At 46.6% G+C, this 21470-nt stretch overlaps 1 protein-coding gene across 6 annotated transcripts in view; it reads right to left on the bottom strand.

Annotated features, from left to right (window-relative positions):
- Positions 1-183: 183 nt before the first annotated feature.
- The window catches only part of Pnt (ETS transcription factor pointed), a 188590-nt gene continuing 167303 nt past the window's right edge, over positions 184-21470 (bottom strand). For all 6 annotated transcript variants that reach the window (XM_078182602.1, XM_078182606.1, XM_078182603.1 and 3 more), the window contains 5 exons: positions 4618-4821; positions 4225-4533; positions 3870-4145; positions 3488-3785; positions 184-3392 (listed from right to left, as the gene is read on the bottom strand). In XM_078182602.1, the coding sequence (XP_078038728.1) occupies positions 3329-3392; positions 3488-3785; positions 3870-4145; positions 4225-4533; positions 4618-4821 (1151 nt within the window). In that variant the 3' untranslated portion in view covers positions 184-3328. The remainder of the gene's footprint in view (positions 3393-3487; positions 3786-3869; positions 4146-4224; positions 4534-4617; positions 4822-21470) is intronic.

Below are 21470 nucleotides of genomic sequence, written 5' to 3'. Positions count from 1 at the left end.
TTTCAAATCAACAAATACACTGTCATCTTGCAGATTGCCGATCGTCGGTAAGAAGATTTGAATTTTCAAATTACATATTATTGTACTGAATAATTTTATCAGGTAAAAGGAATTAATTGAGTAAAAGGGTACGAACTAGCTTTATTCGATAGGTCATCAAAAACAAAACGAGACCCGTGTACGACATATTTATAAAAATTTCTTTATTTTATTGCAACTACTAAAGAATTTTCACATGTCGCGCTGTCTCAGCTTCGCATTCGCATAAATTGTGGAAAACGATGATCGCATACTTTTACACACAGAATACGTAGGTGTTTATACGATAACGACTTCTCTCGGTATTTTCTTTATCCGACTAAGAGTATTCGAATACAATTTACGAACGTTTAGTTGTGTGTGCGCAAAAGGAAGGACTTCGAATTAATTAATGACATGGTGTATATGCACGTGTGCAACGCGTGGTATCCTATCAATGCTCGTAGAAATTCGAAATGCATATGCCGTATTGACTTCTATTGATTTCGTTCGACGTTCGCGTTCGTGAGTTGCTTTCGAAATTATTACACTGTTGATCACGTTCTGATAATTAATAACAGACGTGCCTAAATTATATTCCGCCTTACGTGTAGAAAAACTTAACAATTGTAACGGGTATGTCAATATATCCGGCGCCGGTAAAGTTAACACGTTCGCCGCTGTTCATTTATCAGCTTCGAAATTCTTTCTACTACTCCTACTATTATTTAAATCAAAGATGGACAACATTTAATGCAATTAACGATTAGCTATCACAATTGAAATATTTGATAATCAATTGCAATTAACGATTAAACTTTTAATGCAACTGATATATCACCGCATTTACCTAAAGTAGGGTACTTAATCATGAATTGCATTAATCATTAAATTAATTACATTACATCGATGTATACATATAATTAGCAGGTCTACTTATTTAATTGAATTTTGATTAAAAGTTAACGATTAATGTATTAACGTCTATGATTATTAATTGATCAATACGATAAGAAGTTAGTACCCGACTCTGATTTAAAAGTTCTAGAAAGGTTTCAGTGGCGGACGTGCCAACGAAATTTTCCTAATTAAAATAGATCGAATTACGGTTCCTGAGTTTGTCTTTTACAGCACTTACCATCGAACGTCGTTTTATCATCGTTTTTTCAGTTATTCATCTTTTCGTGCGAACGTTCAACAAAACGCAACTAAAAGGGAAGCTTAATTTACGTAGAAATACGTAGTTACATACGTACGCATTGGGGCACGTAACGCGCGTAAAAAATGTTTCCTCCCGGTCTCTCATTCGTCGTAACGTATCAATATAATCGATATTATTACAAATATTACGTCCAACAGAACAACGTTTTTACAATGTATAATTAAAAAGACAAAAAAGAAGTATTAATAAAAATACGCTCATTTAGATAAGGTGAATCACGCAGAAAGCTAATCGAGTTAACGTTTATCTGCGAATAATTTCATCTCTCTAACACACACGTTTCGACCAGTGTTCTTACGCATCGCACGTGTACACATTATATATATATACATTAAAGATCGCGAAAAGTATCCCTTGAAAACGTCTACTTTAGTTATTGCTGTGTCTCTCGGCTCACACTTTCGTGATACATGGAAGAATAAATTTATTTTTTCTCCTTGGAAAAGCAGACGCTTCGTTCCTCGTGCGTACACAGTATTACGAGCACTAACACGGTACTTCAAATACCACCCCTGGTAAAATGTAATCATCGTGATTCAGTCATTATAATTATTTGTATATTTGACGTGAAAAATGTTTGTGTTCACGGCAGAGACAAATAGAATGGTAGAACTCGACATATGTAAAGAAGGTATGCATATAAAAGGAATTCATTTTTGTTGCAATCGTTCTCAAGCATTGAGAAAATTGTTTAGTAATCTCTGCCAACGTACGTTAATTTTTTGATACCACGGTTAATAAAGAACGGTGTCCCCGATGCTAAAACACTGTACCCATGGGTGGTCGCTTTCCGAGAGTCGTCTGGAAGGAAATTGGTATATTTCATCGACAATTTAATCATCACAGATATACACGTATTTCAGATTCTCTGTCGTGATTACGATTGTTAGGCGCACGTAATCTTGAACACTGGTTGCACGTCGCCCTTTCCCTCGAATTTCGTTCATTTTTTTTCATTAATTGTTAGGAAATAATTGGAGATCAACGAAACGAAACGATTTCGTTATGAAAGAAAGACGCGCCAAAACATACAACTCACAGCGGAATTAACGGCATACCTTTTCTCGCACCCGAGGCGATTATAATTATCCTAATTTTTCTCGAATCTAACTGATTCGGTCGCACATCAGACATTTCGAGAAAGTAATAGTAGAGGAGAGAAAGGGAAAGATAAAGAGCAAAGACAAAGAGAGAGAGAGAGAGAGAGAGAGAGAGAGAGAGAGAGAGAGAGAGAGAGAGTGAGAGAGAGAGAGAGAGAGAACGGAATAAAACGAGTGTGTTCACGATTGTTCTGGTTGTTGCGGTTACAGCGAGCTCGGAAAAGATCGGTACTCGTAATACTAAAAAAATAGAAGAACTTAGCGAGTAATATACACGTGGAAAAGCATTGAAAATATCGGATTGAAAGCTCGCCGTCTAATAAAATGGTATTGATGGCTTTATTGTAGTAAAATTATAGTAATAACAATCACATATGGTGTCATCTATCAACGAGATATAACACGCATGTTTGAAATGATGGGGGACATACATAAATAATTTAGACGTATCGTGTGGCTTGACGTAGTGCTTAGAAATCATGTAACATTAAAAATATATATATACATATATATGTGTATATATATTTATATATATATATATATATATTTATATATGTATATTTATTTATATATATATATATATAATATGTATAAATTGTTGAGTTATTTCCTATAAATATCTTCTAAAATCTGGCTTGGCAAATGAATCACTTAGAAACAAATTCTCACAATTTTTTGTTGTCAGTATCTTTAGGCACCAATGGTATGCAGACCCTGTCTTTGGTACATACGACCGATTCGATTTTCCTTATTATATCTGAACGCGGAGAGAGCGGTTTCTCCGTGTCTACTGGAATACGTGTTCAAAGAATTGATTCGTTAGCGATAATGCACTGTCTTGCTTTTGTTCCTCCATCGTTTGTTCGTTTACACATTGTTCGTTACATGGTCAAGTTTCGTCTTTGTTCCAGTCCGATATCCAGGAATTAATTGAGATATTCCTCGATCAACGATACAGTCCTTAAACAACATTTTCGGTAACAAAAACTCAGTCTTCTTCCTTTTTCTCTGGTTTCAGATCCACCATTGCGTGGAGCTCTTCCGGACTGTATCTACAATCGAAATGTATACGTTCAAGACAAGTGTTTTAAAGAAAGCAACAATGGCGACAATGACAACAACAGAAGAGGAAGATAATGACACTGACCCTAGCAGACTCTGCAAGTCGCAGACGAAACGGTAGACGTACCGCTTCCCAGCGGTTTTATGGATAATGTTTTTGTCGTAATAGTAGCGAAGACCACGACTCAGTTTCTCGTAGTTCATCTTAGGCTTGTTCTTGCGAATACCCCAACGACGCGCCACCTCGTCCGGGTCTGTCAGTTTGAACTCCCATCCGTCCCCGGTCCACGAGATAAACCCTTGACAGGATTTGTCTGTCAAGAGTTCCAACAAAAACTGCCAAAGCTGGATGGGGCCTGAACCGGTGAAGCAGGGTCCACTGTCTAGAAATTCATCATCCAATGTCAACGTCCATCGATATCATTCCATGCTGATTTGAAACCATAGCGTTTATTTCAGGCACTTACTTGTATAACCAGCGATCATCGCGCTCTGCAGCAAAGGCTTCTGGTCAGGGTTATTGCCGATGGAGGAGGGATGATGAGGGTTAGAGGAATCCCTGGGACCAAGGCTCGCAAGGAACGCGGGGTGGTGGGACAGGTGTTCTCCGATGGGACCAACGCCCCATTGATCACCGCTGACGCCGCCAGCTCCACCACCGCTTCCGCTTCCGGGAACCGTTTGGAATGGCGTCGCATCGTACTGTCCGTATCCACTCTCGCTGTAACCTTCGTGATAGCGACCTGTTTACAATAATTCAAGTTCTATTATCATTCTCTGCTGTCGGTGGAGAAATCGAATTGAATTGAAATAAGAACTCACCGCGTGGATAGTTCTTGAACGGGGACGGTTGATACTTCGGCTCGAGCTGAATTCCGCTGGTGCTGTAAAACTCTGGCGAACCGTCTAGATTGTATGGATGGGGCGGCTGATGATCTTGCGGCAGGCTATGGTACTCGGACGCCTCGTCATACCCGGAATAGTGAGCCGGTGTCATATAACTCTCCGTGGCGGCTTGGCTGACCCTGAGGTCGCTCTCGTTGGTCCCTGTGCCCGCGAGGTCATTGCCGCTCGTCAATGCTCCGCCACCCCCTTGCAGGTGCTCCGTTATATGGTGATTGCTGTAATTCGCTGCAAGATCGACCACAGTTTTACAAACCATTTCAAAAACGTATCCGGCTGACGACTATTCTCGATCAAAGCGCGGATACTTACACTCCGTTTTGAGTTGATTTAAGTTCCGCAGATGTATGTACGCGTTATTCGCGGTGTTGTTGTTATTGTTATTATTGTTGCTGTTCGGTGTACTGGAATGAGAGTTCGGTGCTTGAGTGCTATGGCTATGCGGTGGCGGCGGCGAGGTCTCGTCTCTCTGATTCTCGTCTTGGCACACGGGACTGCGTAAGTGATTGTAGCCTCCTGGAACCAAACGTAATTCGTCGTTTAATAAGCTCGTATGTCAGAAAGCAGACAATACAGTTTACAGGTACCATGGGGAGCTGAAGAATTGGGAGATGGAATGTTACAGAGGACAAGAGGAAATTCCTTCCTTAACTCTGAATCTTCCAATAATATATTTCCGTTGGAGACTTTTGACTTTTGACGATTTTAGGAGCAAAATCGCGGACAATCAGCCGGGTATTGATCGTCGGGAGAGAACTAATGGCTTCCAAACCGCATCCATTGTCTTTTGGCGTCGGGAAAGTCGTTCGGATGAACTGCCAAGGATCGCGCGAGGCTACCGGAGGCCACGGGAGGCCACCAGAGGCCACCGGAGGCCACAGGAGGCCACGGGAGGCACGGAGTCTGCAGGGAGGAACTGCTGACACGTGGGCGGCGCGCATCTCGACGATTGGCTCGAGCGAACTCCGCCTATCCTCGACTTCCTTTCCTCGAGAGCAGGAGAAACAGCGTCGCGCAGCGTCGGGCCGCGCCGGCTCGCGCGTCCATTACGGAGGCTGCGATCGTTTCGTCCTCGATCGAACAACGCTCGGAATATGCGATTCGATTCCACGCGAACATTGCATGCTGCCGAATGGATCGGTTCGATCGACTTTCGAGGGCCTTCGTCGTGGATCAGACGCCTTGGTACACCACAGGTTACACTCCCCGGCGTGATTGTATGGTAGCGATGCGCGTTGTCGATAACCTCCTCTGTGCAAATGTATCGTGGTATCTTGAACCAAGAGACGTCGCTTGGGATTCAGACAAAGCTCGATACATTTATAGGGAATCGGTAGTTATCTAACAAATGCTTTTTAGAGGTTGAAAATAGTATTTAATGTTACGGATGGGGCACACATTCTAGGAAATAATTTGGCACATCACCGTCCAGACGATTAAAAACAGACACTTTTTTCTGGCTATATTCCTCCGCTAAAACAGCGAAAACTTGACAAAAAAGAACTTAACAGTTCAAGCCTTGGCATCCTTTCGAAATTTGAAGCTTATCTTTATAAAAACTCCTGCACAGGAAAGTTTCCATGTAAACATCTCCGGGCTGTATTGTGTCAGAAACTGATCGAGACGGATGTAGCTCAAACAACTTTTCAAAAGTCCACCGGCGTCCAAGACATTGATTTCGTAGAACAGGAGAAATTGTTGTGTCGACGCAATAGTCGCGAAATGATCGACTTTGCGATTTTTCGGTGGATTAACATTAAAAACGTTTGCACAGGTTCGAAGGATACGTGAAGCTAGAGGCGTGACTCCCTCAAGCTCCGATTTGCTACTTTAAAAAATAATTATACGCGGCAAATCCAACTATTCCAATTAGCAAATGAGTATTCCGATAACTCTTTCGTTCGCGTGTACGTTTTAATCGTTCCGCGCGACAGCCTACCAACCGGGAAGAACGAGCGAACTCTTCATTTGTATTCGACCTCCTTTTTTTTAGCGGTTTTTACATTTACATAGCAATTTCTTGTTTTTCTAACTGGTCTGGCGTTAACGCATTGTAATATTACGAATATCAATTATGTCTACACGAGTCTCCATAAATCATAACGTCAACAAATCACGGAGCTAACGAACGAGACACGTCAATCGTGCTCTCGACTCCGTTACTGGAAATTAAGTTCGCGGTGTAGAAATTACGCGGGAAAATCTAAATTTAATTTAAGATAACCGAAGCCAGATTAGAGTCCGGATACATTATCGTTTCGATACCGTCGCTGTTTAGAATTTCTAACAAATATTACACTTGAGGCCCCCCGCAGATTCGCGGTTCGATAAAACCGACTGTGTCAGTCCTCGCAATCGATGGACGTGGATATCGTCGAACGAGCAGGTCCAAGAAGCGACGTCATTAAACAGCGATCCGTCCAAGACTGGCCCCCGTTTCGCACAGAAAGCGAATAAAAAGCGAGAGCGGTTTCGATCGTATCTATGGCATAGAGATAAGCGAGCGTATATGCGCGCATCCTGTTTTGATTACTCGCGGGCAGATTTATATTTTTGTCGAAAGACGAAACCGCCTTAAAGGCTTACGCGAACGGAAGTCGACGGAAATCGCTTAATCTTATCTGAATTTCACCGTTAGCCGACACGAGGGAACAAGAGTTGTTACGGAGACGCCACTTATTCAAATTCTCCGTGTAGCTTCCGTTCACAAATCAATTTCTAACGCTCCGAGCACCCCTATGCGACAACCCGTTCTCTTCGCCTTGCCGTCTGCACCTGCGCGATCTTCGTATAGGTTCCGATAGTTGGAGGCTTCGATCGTCGAGCGATCTACGCGGGCCGCGTCGAAAAATCTGCCCCGTCACGATCGCGAATTCTCGACATCCCTAACCAAACGAAGGTACACGGGACAATGGCTTTTCCGCGGATTACCATAATCCACCACCACCGCAAGCGCTGCGTTGCGTTCAGTTGCGTCGCGTGAACAGTCGGAATTATAACGTACGCGATATGTGTGACCAGTCGACGACGTTCCCACAGTTATCCGTCTGAACGGCGCGGAAAACAGGTGGCCCGACAAGAGACACGACCCGTAACGAGACGGTGTCGCCTCGCGGGGACGAGTAGTCGCGTTTAGGGACTCTCAGGCGAAAGCTGAAAAATATTTGTTTACATCGTCTAGACGAGAGTTCGATCAGAGATTACGCACAAAGTAGACCTGATAATGTTTCCAGTTTTCGAGATAATGGCTGCAGCGAGACAAAAATAATCGAGAACATGCTCGGACGCGGCCCCCAGGAACGAGTTTGCGCGTATTACGGATTCCGATTATCGCTTCCATCGACCAAAGGGTTGAAGAGAGTTTACTTTGGCCCTTGCTCGACTCGTGTTACGATTCGAGGGAGAAACGACGGTTTGAGAAAGCGAGTCGGCTCGAGAATTGATATTTCAAGAAATTGCCAGCTGTAAAAAGACGATAAGACTGCGGTAAAGCAGCAGCAGCCATGGAGCTGGGAAAATTGACGGGAATCGACTCGGTGGAGAGTGAACAAGGACGCGAGGGTTCATCCGGTAGGATAAAAAGCGTAGTCCGAGGTAGATACGGAGTGAGAACGAGAACGAGAACGAGTACGAGGAGCACGGGTTCTCATACGGTCCGGTTAATAGGGCCCAAGGGACGGACCCTTGCGCGTACACCACCTACACCTGCGCGGGCTGATGTGTGGCTGCACCTCGCACCCCATTTCATGGACGGTGAGCGTGGGAGTGCAGCTTCGGGCAGGCCCTCACGGCACGGACACTCTTACGAACGCACAAACGCACAAACGCACGAACGCGCGCGGCCCAAACACAAACGAACACGCACGTCCCCGCGACGAGCATATGCGAGGCTCCTTCGACTACCTAAATGCACCCTCTTCTCGCGCGCGATACGTCCCGCTCAGCCTCGTTCCGTCCCGTTCCGTCCCGTTCCGTCTCGTTCAGCCACGCTGTGACGCCGAACGACGGAGGCCGACAAACAACGACCACGAAAGGAACGCGTGATCGCGAGCAAACTATTCCGAAATTCCTGAGCATTCAGCCCACGCGTTTGTTCACACGGATGAACAATTGGACCGGCTAGTCCCCACTGCTCCCCCGCGTCCCTTTCAAGTTGGACCGGCTCCGGAATTTCGCGAGTCGGCCCTTTAACCATCGCCGTACCGCGCCCGGGTCTATTCGGACCCGATCCTCGAAGTCTGCCTCGACTCTGTTTGACGTTTAACCCCTTGCCGTACCATTTTCTTTACAATTACTATGATTAGAATTATTTCGATCGCGCTAATTTCTTAGAAGAAAAAGGAATTTTATATTTATCATGTGCTAGCATCTGCTTGAATGTTTAAATATTGGTGACGAGAGAATAAAATTTGATTTCTACTTAAAGGAACGGTTAAACATTCGTACCTAACAGCTTATTGTTATAAATCTCCGTCACGAGTATGACTCGTTAAAATACGGCAAGGGGTTAATACCGTCTGCTGTTTTTTTTAATTTAATTTAATTTCATTTCATTTCATTTATTTATATATATCAATAGAAACCCCGTTTTTAAAATACAGAGCTAAAAGCTAATAATTAATATAATACAAAATTTACGAATCAGCGGTTTAGGTGCAAATTTGACAAATTTGTTGCTATTGTCGTTAAAAATTGGAAGTGTTCCGTAAAAAGTGTCCGTTATGTTTGAGCAATAATGAATTTTTCATACTCTTCTGTCATTCTGTTATATAATTAGTACAACTTAACTTGGAAATTAAAAAACAAAGTACGCTGAGATAATAATAGTAACAATAACAATTTTAACGATACTGTGATGGTTAAACACCGTACTCGGGGTTCATCCTGATTAGCTGTTTCTGTACTTTAAACCGAATTCTGATAATCAATTCCCTTAAATTGATCGCAACGTATTATTCGGTTTTAACGCTTGTCAAGGCATAACGCAAGGGCAACTAAAATTGACGTAATCGTCGTGAATACAATTGTATTCACACGAAGTGGAATACGAGCCGGTAAACTGAAAGTTATCGGTTAATAGGTTAAAGTAGACAAGTTAAGAATACGATTACAATAGTTTAATAAATTAAGAACGTTAACTGGAACGACCGGAGCGTCTTGCAAAAAATAACCGTCGACACAATGTAGCTCGTGACTACTGATCGCTCTGTGGGGCACCACCCTTTGAAACCGAGAGCAACAAAACCACGCCCACGCACGGCATTCCGCGTAGCAAAAGAAACAAAGCACGTAGCCTTTTTTCACTGGTTCCATTATGATCGTGAGATATCTGGAGACCGCCACAGCAGAAATTGCTCAATGGGGCATAGCTATGGCTCTGAAGCTGAGAGCAATCTACATAGAAAAGAATCGCATCTATCATGAAACGTATCGACGCAGAAAATCGTTAGATATAAACCTCGAGGGAGAGGGAGGGAGAGGGAGAGAGAGAGAGAGGGAGGGAGAGTCACGGGTATGTTTCTTAATGCTCTAGGAACTATCAGAGATTCAGCTTGGGAGATTCGATTGTTCTGGGTAAAGAATTTGTGAGAATTTCGGAGAAGAAAAAGGTGTCTAAAATTTCAAACTATTTCATTCTCCATATCCTAATTTTAGCCCATTTTATTATACATTCACTGTCTTCTTTTCCTATCCATCACCTGTTACTATTTGTCCGCTTATATCATCCTCCGTCATTCTCTAGTCCATTACACTTTTTTTTTTTAGTCTATTTCGCGATATCCATTTCAGCTTATATCTAATGTTAGACTGTTAAAAATTTGATTTTGCATTTTATTTAATGTCAGCCTCTGCGAGTGCCGACGTTACTGTATTCACCCCCGGAAAATGATCTTGATATCGAGTTTGTTCTATTTGGAGAAATTCGTGAGAATTTGTGTGGGAACAAAAGGTATCCAGGTTTCGGAGGTTCTGGATGTCGGAGGAGGCGAGCGGGAGCGTGTTGCGCGAGGATTAATTGGGGGCGACAGTTGCGGTCGCAATTAGAACACGATCCGTTGACCAAGTTGTTAACCGAGGAGAAGTTGAGCGTGATCGGGCCCGAAAGAATCGTCGTTGGAACGCAGGCTGGAGAGAAGGTTCCGAGCGAGCAAAAGTAGCCAGCCGCGTATCAGCTGTGGAACAGGTGTCGGGGTCTCGGCTCAAACGGAAGAGTAACGGCGAAAGCGACCAACGAACGAACGAACGAAGAAACGGAACGAAACGAGCACGGCCAGGGATAGGGGGAACGAGAGATAGAGTGAAGGGACGAGCAAGGGAGAACGAGAGAGCCCAGCAACGAGGGCACGCGCCAAATCGAACGAAACATGCCAGTCGGCGTGCACAGCTGCTGCACAGGGCAACAGGAGCGGACCGACGACGCGACGGACCGGCGGACCGGCGGCGGCCTCTTGAAAATTAAAACCTGCCCCACGAACACGCTTTCAACGCCGGAAGCCCATTATCTCCCTCTCTTTCTTCCCCCGTCTCCTTCGGTCGCCCTCTTTCTCCCTCTTTCTCCCTCTTTCTCTCGACGTTTCACCCGCCGCGCCGTGTCCGGTCGATCCTACCCTACGTCTCTCGCGGCTCGGGGCTTCCTCCGGCTCCTGGCCCGTATCGGAATCGGGACGAACCGCTTCCTTCCGCGATCCATCGGTCCAACGATCATGCGATATCGTTTTTCACCTCTCGCGACGTCTCCGAACCGTCTTTGCGCGTTTTTGCGCGTTTTTGCGCGGTGCACCGAGAATCCAGTCTTCGGTTTGCCGATCTTTCAGACTTTAGGCGGCCGATCTCGACAAATAAATAAATAAATAAATCTAGTACACAACTAATTAATATCCACCGGATAATTTTAGATTTGCAATCGTCTCCTCAGGATTTGCAAATTTGTTAACTCTACGCGGACGAGGACTCTCAAAAGTGCTAGAAATATTTTCTCTAGAGTTAGATATATCGACGATTTCGATACCAAGAAAAATTAATGATATAATCTTTCATTAGGCGCTAACAAATTACATAATCTCTGGAGCAAGGTAGATTGTTGATTGACGTGGTCGACCACTCGTTCCCAGAAGGTTAACTGATCGGGAAAACCGAATTTTACAAATGCTGGTCATAGACTTGCGGAAAATTAGAACGATAAACGAGGAACAAATAAACGTTCTTAAAGCATTGACACCGACAAGAACAATTCCATTCACCTGGAATGTTATCTTAAAAACCGTGACATGATTTTGCTGTTCGATCGGTCGGGTTTCCTGTATCGAGCAATCATACAATGGGACGCGATTGCGGCGAACGGCGAGAAATAGTTCCATCGCGCGGAGGTCGTGGCAGTAGCTAATGAATTAGCGAATCTCCGAGGTCCATTAAACTGGGATCGTTCCGGGGTAGCGGAGACAGACGACAATGGACAATCAGTCGGTCTATCTGATGGAAAAGAATTTCATCGGTGTGCCCGTGGAATAAGAAGACGACGAACGAAACGAACAAGAAGAAGAAGAAGAAGAAGACGAAGAAGAAGAAGAAGAAGAGGTAGAAGAAGAAGAGGTAGAAGAAGAAGAAGAAGGAGGAGGTGGTGGAGAAGGAGGCGGAGAAGGAGAAGACAATGTCGCGGAGAAGTGACGTCGGTGGAACGCGGCAATTGTGCGATACGAGCCAGTAAAAAAGTCGTCCTCGACGGCAACGAAATCGCGCATTGTTCGGTAGACCGGTGACCTGCGAACTCTCCCACAGTCCACGGCCTGAGTAGATCGCCGGCTCTCTTGGTGTGCGTGTTTTTTTTTTTTTTCAAGCGAAACGCGCGCCCGTGAGCCCGCGCGCTCGCGCGAGCGAAGAGCGAGCAGCTCGGAGAGCTCGTTCGCCAGCGCACCCACGGAAACGCGTGGAAAATTTATACGCAAACGCTCCGCTACCTTCGCGATTCTCCGTTGCTCGATCATTTATTTAACGGCCGAGACATTTGTACAATTTACATTATACGGTAACGCGTGAAAAAATACAGACAATTTATCGACGCGATCGATGTCGTTTAACTCTTTGCGGTCGAAGCCCGGAATATTCCCGGCAACGTAGTTGCGTTTACCGTTGTATAACAATTTCGCTGGACAGAAATTATATGTGGTTTCGTAATATCTGCGAGTGTCGTGGATAATGATCGATGCTGCGTACAACCCCTTCCAAAAGTGTTAGGACACCTGCTCATTTCGTACAAATTGTAATATTTCATTCAGTTTGGGGAATGTCCACGACTCTGCAATGAGCCGTTGTATCGTCGGAAGTATATATTAAGCGGCTAGTTTATTCTTTTGTTGAATTTTGTTTATAAAAAATATGTCCAGCGCCAATTTCATACTTTCCGTTCGGCACAACTCGCATCGATTCCTGGTATGTTTTCTCAATACGTGGGATCGTACTTCAAATTGCATGGGGGCCGAAAACTATCGCAAATTATCGGGAAACTAATAAAAAGGGTGCCGAAATTAGACCAAGAAAATTACGTTATTTTTATTAAAAACATAAAATATATAGACGAGCCATTTATATTGAAAGTGGACCAAGTTCATTTTCCAAAAACATTGAGCTAGCAATTTTAATATTTATATTTCTACGTTATATATAATTTCATTTCAGCACAGCCTCTAGAACGCGATAACTCTTAGAGACACAGAAACATTATACTAATTTATTGAAACGCAAAATCCTTAAAAATCTGGTTTTTAAATTAAATGGACTTTCAAAATAAACGGCTCGCACATAATAAGTTCCTGTAACAGTTCGATATAATTAACGTTGAAATCAATTTGAAAAGCTATAACAATTTCTTATTAGGTTTTTATATTTATTGAATTCTCTGTAAGTGTCCTAATACTTTTGAAGAGGAGTATACATCCCCAGTCGAAACAGTCACAAAAGAATTGCAAGCAGAGGAAGACAAACGTCTCAGAGAACAATTCCGTCCGCAAAGAATTAAGTCGTGGCAAAGCAAACACGCTTCTTATTGCCGTATGATCGTTCACGGTTAGGCCCGTTTATGCCTAAGCTGCACAATTTTTAATTTCTCAGCAAGGAACTCACAACCGGCGATCTTTGATTGTGGAAGCGGCGTTTCTCGATCAGCTCTGCTCGCGGAAAGAATGTTATTTGGCCTGACGACGAGGAAGAAACATTTGACGGTTATGGTAATTTCTCGCTGCTACGTAGCCCGAATCTGTTTTCCGTAATCTACTGGGGGCGACCACAATGTGGTCATCCTCGCGCGATTATTCGTAACGCGTGCTTATCATTTTCCCGCGCTTCCGTTCGAGATTTCTCGAGCTTCCTTGTGCGTAGACCGCACAATGGCGGCTCGGGACGTGCCCAATTTCGAGCGATCCAACAAGCATTCTATAACCGAGTGGGAACAAACAGACGCGAAAGTTCTAACCGCTGGACGGTAATCGTTTTTTCGAATATTAAGAGTTCCTCGGGAAAAGTGTGCTGCTATCAATGGCCGACAATAGCCTGTACCTTTTGCGAGTCGAGTACAAACAAACTATACAAACCGCTTCCTTAGAAGCTGTTGAAGCTTTCGTATTTTAGTATCAAATCAAACGGACCTCGCCGACAGAAATATTACTGCGACAGACCGAGAGAAATCTCAGCTCTTATTCTGAATAGCATGATTTCAAGACCAAAGCAAAACAGCGGTGTTCACCGGTGTGCTCGGAATCCCGAGCAGTCGCGTGCACTATTGACGCATCGCATCCGCAGACTAATTATCGGTATGTCAACGACCTAGGTAACTCGACCGAAGCTTAAAATCTGCGATCGCTCAGGGTTAAGACTCATTTCGATTCGATTCGATCCGATCCGAGCGAAACACATCGAAACAACACTATTTTATTGGTGATTTACCCCGAAGCCACACCTAGCCGCGGACGACGCGCACCGCGAACAAAAGGAGAGGTCCCAGCGTTAAAAGTAACGATGCGCGGTTACGGATCATTATGCGTGGCGGGGGCGAGAGGTCGGGGAGGGAGGGAGGCGGCGTTATTATCGAGTGGAGCGGAGCCGGCTGGCTCTCCGGCGGCGGGGGCGGCGAGGCGAAATTGCGAAGAGGAGCAAACCGTGTGGAACCGAGTCGATTTCGTTGCGCGGGAGCGTTGCGTGCTGCCCGCGCACTTTCCAGCGCCGCGGACTCGGGGAGAACGCGCCGAAGATCGAGAGGATCGACCCGGGGATCGATCGTTCGCGATCGACAACGAAGCGGCGCAGAGGACGCGCGCCGTCCAGACACGGTCCACAGATCTCGACCCCTTGCCGCTACGAAAAATGTTACGCCGCTGGCTGCGTGCACACACCGGTGATGCACTTTAATGCAATCGTAGACGATTGACCTTGGTCGAACGGCCAATTAGGCGCGCAACGTAATGGCACGCGTGCCAGCCGCCAACGGCAGACGCGGCTCTGTCTCCACCCGCGAGAAAACTTTGATCCCCTGACCGATTCGGATCGTGACGCTGACGATCATCTCCGCCGTGATTTTCGCCGTGATCGGCAACAACAGACTGATCCGTCGCGACGATCTTTGCCGCTTCGTCTGCCGTTACGCGCAAGATTCTCTTTTTCTTGCGTTCCGTAGTTTTACGATCGCGGTTACAATCTGTCAACAACCCGTTTGACGATGTTGTAATACCTATCGATATTATGGTTCGCAAAAGAGAAAGACTGCAGAAATTCTTGGCGCGGTTTAGATGGTATGAATCTTTAGCAGAGGACAGAGACTGCAGATTTCGATGAGGCACTCGTGAGCGTTGGAAGGAGACTGGACGACGCGTACTTTTTCTTCTCGATGGTTATTCGTATTACGGGGTAAGGATAACCCTCTAATAGTCCAGTGCGATGCGTCTGGACATGTCAGAGTCGTCGAAACAATCCTGACATCTTAACCAAGTTTGCAAAAAGGTTACGCTGAATTTATTCGTGCCAGTTTTGTAGCTTGTTGATGACGATGTACAGAAATAATTTACACTTTTGACATTTAGTGTTGCTTTATTACCGCAACGGCGGAGATACCACACAAAAAATATACGCGGTGTTTAAGAAGAAAATGTTTCAGCTATGCGCAAGTGGTTCTTGCGTTTCGAGCTAGAGGTTTCAATTGTGAAAACAATAAACGCCACACACCGTCGTCACAGTAATGGGGCGAACAAATAGAGACGTTGATCGAAAGTAACCCGTGCCATGTGACGCGTGAATTCACGGAGATGTTAAAAATATCAAAAGCAGCCATTCGCGAAAGTTTTGTAGAACTTGCTTACGTAAATCGTTACGATGTATGAATTCCGCGCAACTCAATGTAAACAATTTTGCTGGACGACATTTCCACCTGTGATTCACTATATAAACGCAACTTGAATCATTCGTTTTTCAAATAGATGAATGATAAAAAAATCGTTCGTTTTCAACAACGTTGAACGAAAAAGATACCGGTGTAAGCGAAATGAACCACCATTACCCACTCCAAAAGCCGGTCTTCATCCGCAATGCGTTGCGAATATACTGCGGGCTTTGTGCACTTATGGTAGAGATGTATTAGAGGAGATTCAATGAATTTGAGATCTAATTACATCTAATTACGAATTTATACCATACGATCAGATGATAAATTTGGCTAACTGAAGCTGACGATTAGACAAATTGGAAACAGCGATTCAAGAGAAGTGTTCAATCTGAACGAATCGTAAGTGTCGCATCGCGACAATGCCAGACTCCCTGACTACCTGACAAAAGTTATCGGAGTTTTGATTTGAACTCTTTAGACGACGTTAAATTTCTCCTTCGAAAATTTTCCGCCGGGAAACCTGAGAAATTCTCGGAGGGTGGAATCTTCAAGTTGTGCAAAACATGAGGAGAAGTCGTGTAACAAAACGGCTCACGCATAACTAAATAACTGTACGTCGATGTGTAAGACTTGCAAGTCTGTGACGTATAAGTCGCTGTATTAGTCTTTTTGAAGTTTCCCCAGCAACTATCACGAACTTCGTACATAGACAAAACTCCATGGACAACGTTGGCTTCAAGTGAAAAGACTTCGAACTAAAATCGCTGAGAAACGAAGGTCCACGCGATTCGTTGTTCGTAGTCTCCCAAATACCAGATATTATAGAATGATCGAGTATATGCAGATATCTGGGAATAATCCTACTACTCTATTCCCAAATGAAGCGTTGTACGCTACGAGTTGAATAGGATCGCAGCGAGAAAGCGGTCTCTGATTATACCAAGAGCTACGAGTATCAAATTAACAGAGCTTGATGTCGCGGGGGTGAGAATGGTCATGGAAGTCGAGAGTCGAGTACGTGCACAAGTTCCGAGCCTACTTTAGCATCGTATCGATCGTGCTTTACGAATAGAATGGAATTGCTGGGACGTAAGAACGTCGGTCCCGAAGTCGGCAGTTTCGGTTGTTTGATCGAGCAGGTAGGTTGGCGAGCGACTGGCAACGGCTGTTAGCGGGATCGAAATGGAAGCCGGCGCGGCTCGGCGCGGCGCGGCATCAGCGAGATCGCGATTGGGTGTACCTGGCGTGTGGGTGGTCGCGTCCAAGGAGACCGGCGGCATGCCGGTGTTCCTCGCGATCGCGTGCTGATGCGGATGCTGGTGGTGCGGATGCGTGAGAGGCTCCGCCTCCTGGTACGAGGGGTAGTCGGCGTAGAACGGTTCGTGGCCTGTCATCAGCGTGTCCAGCATCTGGAGCACCATCTCCGAAGACGCAGCGGCGCCGCTACTCGTCGTCTGACCGATATCGTTCCCGTAGCTGCCGACGATTATGGCCGGCGCCTGCCCCGAAGGCCGCGACGACGTCTCGACGCTCGCGACGCCCGCCGTGACGTCGTCCCCCTGGCTCTCCGGTGCTTCTGCCCGCCCCCGTTGCACACCGTTGCTCACCGTTTGTCCACCGTTTGTCCACCGTTTGCTTGCCGATGGACGCAAGCGGTTACTCGCGACCTGAGCCGATGCTCGAGCGCATCCGTGCACCCTCCTCCTGCTCGCCTAAGCGTCGAGCGCCTCCCCGCAGGCTCCGGGGAATCAACACAGGACTCCTCGGGAGGACTCTTCGCTGCAGGATCGCGTCGGTGCCGGCCTCGACTCGTCCACGATTCTCATAGCTGTTCGAACAAAAACCTAGTCGTCGCGACGACTCGGACCAACTCTCGCACTATCTGGCGGAATCTTTCGAGGAGCAAGCCTCCATCGAGCACACTCCCGGCCAGCTCTCGAACCGAACCGAAGAACACTTTGGTTTCCGGAACAAAGTTCACTGATACCTTTCCATTCACTGCAGACAACACGGTACGTATATCGCACAAATTTCGCGATTTCCCGAACAACTCTTGACGATAACCTGCTCGACTCTACACTCGGGGAGCGTAGAGGCTTATCGCGGGACCGTGTTCGCGGCGCAACAGGTGTGCCAAGGGGAGGGTGTAAAACACCTTGCTCCGGTTCGAAGAGCCTCGTCCTGCGGCAACAGGACAGTGTGCTCTGCTGCTTCCCTTCCGGAACGGTATCACTGTTCGCGATTCGAGCACTGTATTCACATACGACGAGAAGACGACGGTGGACGACGCGCCTCGATGAGCGATCGACGATCGAAGGAACTGGCCGCGCTCGACGCAGAGATCGTGGATCGAGAAAACGGGCGCGAACAGAAAGCAAGCGATCGCTCGCGAATATCGTGTGCGTAGAAGAGAGCTTCTTCCTCTCGCGTGCACTCTCCACTTGACGTGAGCGCGCGTGTCACTGTGACGAAGCGCCGCGCCGTTTCCGCTCTCCGGTCCTCCGGTTCCCTCCCTCTCTTCCGTCCCGGCCTCCCCCCACCGCGCGATCGCGTCACCGTTACCCCTTGCTCGCCCCGCCGCGCCCCGCCACAGCTTCGATTCAACCAGCTGCGGACTCCGTTCTCGTTCGCCGTCGCACCGCACTGCTAGTCCGACTTGGAGGTGGTAGGACACCTTGGTAGGGGAAACTGTTCGACGGTGGGGAAAACAGATCGCTGGTGGGGGCACGGTGAGCCCTACGGAGGGGGAATTCGCGCCGTCAGAGGGGAGCCTGCGATCCGAGAGGGATTCACGAACGCCCCCTCGAACCTTCAACCACCTGCTGCCACCGAGACGACGCGCGTTTTCTACAAGATCGAACGGCCGATCCCTGTCCTTGCGAGGATCTATGGCTCTTCGAGCAGCTACGAGGGTGTCGCAGTCTTTGACGGTTCACTCGACTCCTGTCGTCGTCGTCGTCGTCGTCGTCGTCGTCTGCGGAGACCGTTCTGTATACGAAGTCTCTGTATTGCGAACCGGGAACTCGGAACCATCGTTGCTATAATCGTTGGTTGGATCACAGAGGCCCGAGTGTTCGTAAAGATCCCATAAAGATCGCAAGAATATTACAACTTGAGCAAATTGCGATCGACGACGTCGAGATGCACGGGAGAACCTCGATTCGCCGAATCGTCGATTAAAAAGGAGATCCACGTGCGTCAAGATTTATCATGCGAATCGGTAAAACTGTTCGCCATACGACCACCCACTCTCCTCTTCATTAGCTCGACGTTAATCGGGTCAGAGGTTCTAACGTACGACGATTTGTAATCGAATCGACGGTTGCGTCTCGATCGTCGGTCAATTGGATTACACTTCGCTCGTTGACGAGCGCAAAGGAGGGACGACGTCGTATCGGGGACCGAGATGGAAAGCGTTGCATCATCGTCGGGCAAAAATAGCAACGGTGGCGTCCACTTTCTAGCTCGCGTTAGAACAATGTTCGACACGGTGACCGTTTCTCTGGAAAAGCGGGCACACCTGCGTTCGCGAGCCGTTTAATGCGCCTCGAAACAGAGCCAGAAATACGGGGTAAAGAGAAAGAGTAAGAAGCGGCAGCGCGGTGGATTAGTGCAACCGTGTGCCGGCGGCGAAGGTGAACGCGCAAACATAATTATACCGTGCGCGGCGCAACGTTAGATAATTAAGCGGCGTGCAAAGAACACGGGGACGTTGCCGGTGCCGCTCGTTGCTCTCGGTGCTCCTCCTAATGACAACAACAGGACACACCAGGCCTCCGCGGAGAGGAACGCGCTCGGGCAGTCCTCCCTTGATCCTTCTTCCCGTCGGAGCGCGTTTAACGCCCTGTATCTCGCGCTGCCTTGCGCGGCGCATCGGGTACGCCTCTAATTACACCGACCGGTTAATTGAATTTTAATCCCACGTTTCCTTGTTATTACCCTTTTCGCGGGAACGGCGTTTTAACGCGAGGCGACGTGGGAAGAGCGGATCTAGACTGGCTCGACCCTCGCCGAATCTGATCCGGAATTCCTAGCTTTGCGGATCGATCCCGAACACTGCTCGATCGAGACCAATCGCCTCTGTCTCAACGTTTACACTATGACTGCGATTTCGATGGCCCGGATAACAGCGCTTGCTTGTTAAAATATCACTGAATGCATAAAGCACAGAAGGCTTTTCATGATGCACGCCTCATTCGATTTCCAATTTCCTACTCGCTAAATCGAGGGCTCATCAATAAATGTGCTCTGTTAGCAAGCGATTCTTGTTTTAACTGTGGTCGAACTGTCCCCAGGCGGATCCTACGTTTCAAGATTAATACATCCGCGAACAATTCTGCTTGGATGGATTGGAAGGCTCTCTGGTTCGAGCTCTAAATGTCGAAAAGATAACTGTAGAGATGATTGTGCAACGCGTGGCTAACAAAACTATCCTTCCGAGTGAGTCGACGAAGACTTTCGATAGAACGTGAAACAATAAGCACTGTTTATTTATTCTTACCATTATCATATAATTCTATAATTTCCTAATATATTTCTCCATTTTTTGTTTTTTAAATTACTTTGATCATCGATTCGTTAAATCGTTTTTGTTCTTTTGTCTACCAATTATGCTACTTGCGCGACACGTTGTCTTAAAACATAAATTATACATGCCAGGATATTAAAAAGGTAAGTGAAGAAACTGATAAAGTTTGTCCAAGTAACCTAACGCTAAATTAACTTCAGAATAAATTTGTTGTGTAAACCATAAACGCGTTAATAAACAATAATACTCATTGTTCCTCACAGCGAAGAAACCGTAACTTACCTTTAATTCTAATCCACTTATATTATTGTTACGAACACCGGATGGATGACCGGTGCTGCCTTGGAATTCCCTTGCCGAAATAAAAGACGGCAACACGGTTCAGGGTCTTCCAACCGAGCTGAACTTCGGCAGTGGTTTTCGTGATAGCAAACGCATTGAATTTGATAACGACATAATATTGTAAAGAATTGTGAAAATAAATGATTAATTATGCCGCGAACTCGTGGAACGGGGCGACGGGAACCGGACGAGGTTCCCGAAGTCCGCAACATTATTATTAATATACGGGCGTTTTTACCGTTGATCGAATAAAGCATGTACCTATAAGATTTCAATACGAATCTCGGCTGCTTCGGGAGTGCGCTTGTTGAACTCGGGGTGTATCGTTTTTTCGGAAAATCATGGAGGAGGGAGAAGAAGACGAGTCGACTAGAAAGGAGGTAACGAGCCGCGAACGAGGCTCGCGCTCGAGAGTCCACTTATAATACTTGGTCGCAGCGTCGCAGCAGTCGCAGCTCGAAGGGCCTAGCCTATTTTTGAGAGGGGGGCCGAGCCGGGGGGAGGCGCGGAGAGAGACCGGATGCCAAGAGAGGCGAGGCAACGGGGGTTTCTCTGTTCGGCGGGCTCGCACGTGATGCAGAGGGGACCGGAAGCGCTCACTCCCCTACGCCTCGTGCCTCTCTCGCTCGCTTCGTATAGTCTGCCGGCAATAGTAATGGGACTTACGAAGCGACGCACAATAAGGACACGAGTTCGATGCGCCTTCTGGCTGCCTGGCTCGCTGCCTTCGTTTCTTCGCGCACGCTTTTACCGTTCTCTCGTGCGCGCGGTCTGTCATTGTTGCTCCGGCCGATGCTCGCTTTTCCCGCCACGCCGATTCACCCCGTCGACGTGCCCTTAGAAACTGGCTCCCTCCCGCTTTCGCTCTCGGCCCTTTCGCGAGCTCTCGTTTCGCTTTGCGTCGCGACATTGCCCTATTGTCCTCGACCG

The sequence above is a fragment of the Augochlora pura genome, chromosome 6, assembly GCF_028453695.1.
Source record: "Augochlora pura isolate Apur16 chromosome 6, APUR_v2.2.1, whole genome shotgun sequence".
Lineage (NCBI taxonomy): Eukaryota > Metazoa > Arthropoda > Insecta > Hymenoptera > Halictidae > Augochlora > Augochlora pura.
The sequence above is the reverse complement of the archived record's forward strand: the minus strand, read 5'-3'. Positions and strand labels throughout refer to the sequence as shown.